Source organism: Microcebus murinus, chromosome 10 (assembly GCF_040939455.1).
Source record: "Microcebus murinus isolate Inina chromosome 10, M.murinus_Inina_mat1.0, whole genome shotgun sequence".
Taxonomy (NCBI): Eukaryota; Metazoa; Chordata; class Mammalia; order Primates; family Cheirogaleidae; genus Microcebus; species Microcebus murinus.
The window spans coordinates 92,306,397-92,313,616 of NC_134113.1; the positions used below are offsets into that span (position 1 = coordinate 92,306,397).

The following is a 7,220-nucleotide window of genomic DNA, read 5'->3' on the forward strand; positions in this document are numbered from 1 at the left end:
ATGCAAACATGTGCCATGGGAGTCTGAGCCATCTGCTCATGCAGTTTACTCTTTGGAACTGCTCAGACCTCACCTCCCAAATGCCACTTTCGAGTTTTTGATAGCATGCTGCTGTGCACTTACCAGTTTAGGGTCCACTGGCTCCAAGCAGTCAAGTTGGGTCGAGTGTATGGTGGTGAACATATATTTTACTAAAGTATGTGGGATATTTACTGTTTCCTCTTTATCAGGTACAGTTAGCATGGTGGCATCAACGTAATGAGTCTAGTCTATGCAGTCAATTCTGAGGTAGGTCATGTTTGGATCTGTACCAGGATAATCTAGCTCCTTCTGGGCCACCTTATGACAGAGATTAGGAGAGTTGACATGTACCTGTGCAAGATGGCAAAGAAATATTTGTTATTTATGTTTGTAAACACAATCTGGGAATCACCATAGGTTCTGAGCTTTTCCCCAGTATACAGTCATCCAGGGAAATAATATTTGGGGAATAAATATCATAATTACACCTGTGACCATGTTATAGCCCCACCCCATAGGGATCCAGCTTACCTTCCACCCAATGGAGGGGTTCCTTGCATGGGAAGAGCTTTGTCTAGTAACTACATTGAAGTCTGGGAACTGGATAAGACACAGTGAATCTCCTCTCTCAAAACATCAGTTAAGCTTCTGGTCAACACTCCCAGAATTTTCCTTAGCATATCAAGCAGTTCCTTAGTAGGATAGCCTTTCTTTTTTCGTTTTTCCTTTTTATGTTTTAATTTCCAAAATCTCCAAAATCAACTCATCATCGTCATAGATTGCTGTGATGAAAACTCTGATTACCAATCAGTTCCTCTTGCTTATTGAGGCACTTGCAACCTCTTGACCTTTAGAACCAGATTTGTTACCAGTAATATCAGAAACCTCAATTCCACTGTGGTTTATCCCACTCCACCTCTGATCTACAGAGAACAGTCGCCACAAACAGGCCATCACCAATGCATCGCTCTCACTAATGCATTCTCCACCCCTCATACGTTCCAAAATATTTAACTAACAAAATTGGCCTTAATAGAGGTAGGAAAAGGCTAAAAAAAGGGTGTGGAGAGGAGGGGAAGGTGAGTTTTAAAGGGCCCCACGTCTACCCAGCCCCCTCACCTTGCAAAAGTTGGTGAAGCTTGAAGCTGCTCCCCCACCCACATCCTGGGCTCCCCAGCCCTCAGCTCCACACAAGCACCTTCGAGTAGCTTCCGAAACTTTGTTTCTTTTTCCTTTACTGTCTCTGGGCTAATTTTCTCACTATGAGTCTGATGGCAAGATGATTTGGTGGGATTGAATGCTGAGATATTTCAGAGTACCTCAATCTGAAGACGTCTAAAATATGTTTCATAATACACATTATGAAACATATTTCATAATAGAGACATCAAACTCTAGATTTATAATTTTTACTCATTTAGTCATGGAGTTCTGTCAGCACAATCCCCAGTACGTTTCCCTATCAGTTTATTACTGCACATTTTCAGAGCCATCACTGTGGCCAACCTCTGTCTTGGCAATCCTACATTCTTCACAGCATTTGGTCTACTTTTGCCCTCTCCCCTGGTTGGCCCATGCAAGAGAAAAGACAGGGTCATTTTAAAGGTTGAGATACTAAATCGATTTGGTGACAAAAAAAATAACAAAATAGTTATAAGAAATGCATACCTTTTGTAAAATTTATAACCTCGCGGATGAGTTACTTAACAAAAAGAAGTGTTTATTCTCTCCAGAAATGTTACAAGCTTTACATTTCTATTGAAATTGAAGGTTTCCCACAGCCATACAAAATTATCGTGTTACTCTTATAGCCACATTTTAATCTGATAGGCTATTGTATTATTGCATTTTACATTTCTTGAATTTTCATTGTGTTTAGACAACTGTGCATACGTTGACTATATGCCTTTTGTTATATGGGTTAACTATTCATGCCTTTGTTCATTTTTTGTTATTAATGTCTTAATGATTACTTCACCATTGTGTTTATTAATGTGTTAATTCATTTAATAAGACTTTTTGGGTATATATTTTGCTCCAGGCACTGTGCTACGTACTCAAGATAGATCACTGAAAACAAATAAATAAAAAAATCTCTGAATTCATGGTTTCATAGAGCTTCCATACTAGTAGAGACACATATTAGTCACTGCCCAGGTGTTTATATATATTGTAAATGTAGACTACTTTTGTTGCCTCGTGAAGCTCAGTTAGTGGCACTATAGTATAACCATAGTCCGTTTGGAGCGGACACATACAACCCAAACAGACCCTTCTAAGAATCAACTCAACTTTATTCCTCCTCCATCAGCAGGTCATAAGAGATACCTCAAACAGCTGCAGGCATGAGCCCAGGAAGAGGTACCAGTGGAGCAAGGTTAGAAAACACAAGGTCTGAATCTTGTCTGTGCCTGCCCTCCACTTGGCGTAGGGAACTTCAGCTTGCCTTTCGACTCAGACTCTGCTTGTGCTGACTCAGGGTCTATCAATGTCATCTTATGATGAATTGCTACTGAGACCACCTGAACTTATATCTGGTGAGTCTCACAGGACTTACTTCATGGAAGGCAGTGTCAGGTGATCTATTTCTTTTATGTCCAGTAGGATACCAGGAGCTGTTTTACAAAAGTTCTATAATGCTCACCTGTAATTGCTCTGGCCTTGCTGCAGAACCCAAAGGACTAGTTGGCATTGTGTGTCAGCTGTCAGGGCTTAGCCATAAATCCCACAGAATCGTTTGTCACTATTGAGACTCTGGTGTCATAGTGGCTCATAAATTGTGTGGCTTAAGTGGCAGGGATGATTCCAACTGCAGCTAGACTTGCTGAAGAGCCCTTTCTTGCTCTGAGAGCCCAGCAGCCTTTTGCATTACCGAATGCATGTGTCAGAACCCAGTTCCCAGGTATGGCAATGCTCCTCCAGTACCTGACAAGGCCAACCAGATTTTGTGTCCCCTTATTTTTAAAAGACCAATACAAGTCCCTTTGGGGATAGCCCAAAGGAATAATTAACATTTACTGTAGTGTTGGTATCGAAGAGGTCTTCTTTCTGAAGACTTGTGTTCTTCTTTAATGAGTCCTCTGTCAGAAAACTGGCTCAGGCTAAACCAGATTGAGGTAATAGTTTATAAGATTTGGGGGTGTGGTTGCCCTTAGCCTACTATCCATCTTTGGATTTTCTGTTGTAGATGTGGAACAAAACCAGTGGTATAGTCGCAATAGCTGCCTGTTAAAGTTTTAGGATTTTGTAAGCTAAGTGTTAAACATAGGCACTATCAAAAATTGTATTATCTAAATTTAAAATTAAATTAATATTAAAAGCAAAGGTAAGATACTTAGAACTCATCAATTTCTGATGATTTCTAGTACATTTTACTATTATGTATGCATGAAGCTATTGACATCTATATAGTTGAAATAATATGTAATGGTGTAGTATCGCACATCTCTTCCCAACTCTGTGTTTGGTTATGGTAGCTTGAAATCAGCCACTGTGGGAATAATTATACCACAGAAATCAGCAAATATAACAAACCAGAGCTTGTTGAGGTTTTTTTTCTTCTCTTCTGTGTCACCATTTGTTAAAAGACCAGCACGGAAGTGGACACACCCGTTTTAATTATCTAGCTATATTCCCTCTGGGAACACTGGGCTCTATTTGATATATAGAAATATCAGAGCTATAGAAAGCTTTCTGTGTGTCAGTAATCCTGGCTGCTATTACAGATTCAACACTCATTACCACAATTGTGTCCACCTTGTTTACCAGTGGAGCTCTGACTCTTGGTCTCTCCTACTCCAAATCCCATCATTCCCAAATCTCTCAGTAAATCCAACCCTGTGTGAGAATTTCCTACTGTAATCCTTGGCCTACAGAAGCAAGCCATGCTGCGCTCCTCAGTGAGGCTTGTGAAGGACTCATGTTCTTTCACCAGTGTGTTGCTTATTGTGTTGGCAAATAAAGTGCCTATTATACCATCCCATGGAACATAGTTGGTGAATTTTCTGTCCTCATGTAGTATATCCACTATAGCATGCACCTTCTCTAAGTCATTTTATATTTTCTTTAACTACTTGCCACAGTGATTCTGACATTTTACTCTGCTTGGAATGAGCCATTGCTTTCTTCATTCTTCTTGGAGTTATCTCAGCAGTATCTGCTCCGTTTCCCAGCACTTTGCCAAGTCGTGAAATTCTATATTTCAACAGAGTGCCCCAAACTTGATAAAATACCCCTTATCCAGCTTTATGTTTCTCTCTTGATCTGGCCCCCCAGAATCCCACCCCACTATGCACACTCCAGGTTGTCATTACATATAGGTTAAGTCCAAATTCATTCTGAGCATAGTCCTTTTTGCCCCTTATAAGGATTAGCACTTATTCTTCGTTATTGGCCTTATGGCCAGGAAGGGAAGGAAGAGAGGATTATAAGGAAGGTGTGTAGCTTCTTTCATGGCATAGCACTCAAAATTTTCTTTAGGTAAGGAAAAGGGCTAGACCTTAGCAGGGGAGAGTACATAGCTTTCTCAGGGTTAGAAGGTTCAATATTTAGAAGGTTCTAGATTTTTTAAGACTTTTAAGAAAGATTTTCTGAAAGGCTACATACAAATAGTGGAAAGTATTTGTGACATATGTATCTGATAATGGAATTTTTCCATATTATTTATATACTATTTTATAACCCATTGCATTTATTTATATATACATATCTATGTGTATCTATGTGTGTCTCTCTCTATGTGAATTGAACCCCCCCCAATAGGCAAAATATTTTAACAGAGAGGTCACAAAAAATGAATTACAAATAAGCACATGATAAAATGCTCAACATCACATTAGAGATGTGCAAATTAAAACTACATTTATATTTCACTTCATGCCTACTAAAATGGTTAAAATTAAGAAGACTAGCCATATCAAATATTGCTATTGATGTGGAGCAAATGGAACCCTCCTGCATTAATGATGGGAATGGCACAACCTTTTTTGAAAACTTGTTATGTTTATAAAATAAAACACATATTTTCTATATAACCTAGTGGAAATATCCACTTCCTGATATTTCTTCAAGAGATTAGAAAATATGTGTCCGCAGAAAGACTTTTGCACAAATGCTTATGTTGACCTTACTTACAATAGCCAAAAAATGGAAAAAAAAATCCAATGGAGTAATGGATAAACAAATTGTTATATATCTATATAGTGAAATACTGCTCAGTAATAAAAATAAACTATTGATCTAAGCAACAACATGGATGAAACTCAAAAATATTATACTGAGTGAAAGACAGTAAACTCCTAAGAATGAAAACTCTGTATGTCTATTTATACAGAATTCGAAAACTAGCAAAACTCAACTTTATTGACAGTAAGTCAAAGACTGCCTGGTTACAGGGGCAGGAGGATGAATTGCAAAGCGACATCAGGAATATTTTGAGGTGATGAAATGTTTTATATTCTGAGTCCATTTTTATATTTTGACTGTTTTTCTTTTAGAAACAAAACTAGATATCACTCAACCATGATTGTATGATCTCCATATTTTTCTATACATGCATTTCTAATAGTGTTTGGATAGCATCTCTTGTTTAAAAAAAAAGTAGAATATATTTATTTTTCCACAAACTTTCTTTTTTCTGTTCCAAAATGGAAAGAACAATTTTATCATCTGTCCTTTCCTTCTATATTTTACCTTGCATAATTTCCTTATTCAAAAAGTGACCAGAGTTATATGTTTGAGGTCACTCAGATGTGTTTAATCTTGTATCTTATTCTCTTCACATTTTCTTTTTTTTCATTTCTTTATACTACACTTTCTTCTCTATTCTCATTTCTTTTCCCCCTCACAGCTTTGTTACCAAAAGCTCAGCACTTGTCCTCAAGACCTCATCAGAAGAACGAGAACAAATGGTTTGAGGAGAAGGAAAAAGAAGTTTATTACTTTGCCTGCAAAGGAGGGAAAATGGTAGACTGTCATCTTAAAATCCAAATTTCCTATCAATAAGCAGAAATATAGAGCTTTTAAAGGATGAGCCTCAGTTTCAGGCTGTCATTAACGATTCTAATTGTCCCATCTCTGCCAAAGACAAAGCCTGTGACTTCTGCCTACCTGGGAGGCTGGTGCCAGGGACTGGGACTGCTGAACTATCTCCTGTAATACAAAGAACAAAAGACATTCCCCTGCCCCTCCCAACCACCTGTCTGAGGCAGGGATGCAGGCCAGGCTACAGTTCCCAAAGAGAGTGGGGGAAATTTTAAAGAGACAGGAAATATTTTTGCTGTTTTTTGGGGTTTTTTTTCAGGCCACTTCCTCTTTTATAGCTTCTCTCTCAGAACCAATGTGTTGGCAATTCTGGAGCTGCTTGGGGGACATCAGCTTCTTATCCTCAGTTTCCTCCCTAATATATTTATGGAGATGGGATATAAAATCATTGGAAAATACTGATAACCCCATCCAAGAGTGAACAAAAGACATAAACAGATTTCTTTCAAAAAATGATAGATAAGTGGCCAAAAAACATGTGAAAAAATACTCAACATCACTAATCACCAGGGAAATTCAAATTAAAACCACAATGAGATATCACCTTACCCCAGTCAAAATGACAATATTAAAAAGTAAATAAAACAATGAATGTTGGCATGGATGTGATGAAAAGGGAATGCTTATACACTCTTGGTGGGAATGTAAACTAGTACAACCTCTATGGAAAACAATATGGAGATTTCTCAAAGAACTAAAAGTAGACCTACCATTCAATTCAGCAGTCCCACTACTAGATATCTACCCAAGTAAAAGAAGTCACTTTATAAAAAGTGACTAATAATTAGTAACCATAATTATTATTCTAATAATTAGTTATTAGAATAACTAACAGAGTAGCCTAGAACTGAGGGTCATCCCTTTAAAAACTCTGCATTTCTGCTTATATTCAGGAAAAATTGGATTTTGAAATGACAAAGTCTGCCATTTTTCCTCCTTTGCTGCAAAGTAATAAACTTCTCTTTCCATCTCCTCAAACCATTTATTCCTTTTTTTTTTTTTTTTTTTTTTTTTGAGACAGAGTCTCACTTTGTTGCTCAGGCTAGAGTGAGTGCCGTGGCATCAGCCTAGCTCACAGCAACCTCAATCTCTGGGGCTCAGCAATCCTACTGCCTCAGCCTCCTGAGTAGCTGGGACTACAGGCATGCACCACCATG

At 38.1% G+C, this 7,220-nt stretch overlaps 1 protein-coding gene across 4 annotated transcripts in view; it reads right to left on the bottom strand.

Moving 5' to 3' along the window:
- The window catches only part of CLEC12A (C-type lectin domain family 12 member A), a 50,890-nt gene that overhangs the window by 39,428 nt on the left and 4,242 nt on the right, over positions 1–7,220 (bottom strand). For 2 of the 4 annotated variants that reach the window (XM_076007670.1, XM_076007669.1), the window contains exon 2: positions 124–372. The exons of the other annotated variants lie outside the window; for them this stretch is intronic. In XM_076007670.1, coding sequence (XP_075863785.1) covers positions 124–243 — 120 coding nt within the window. In that variant the 5' untranslated portion in view covers positions 244–372. The remainder of the gene's footprint in view (positions 1–123; positions 373–7,220) is intronic. 4 annotated transcript variants of the gene reach the window in all.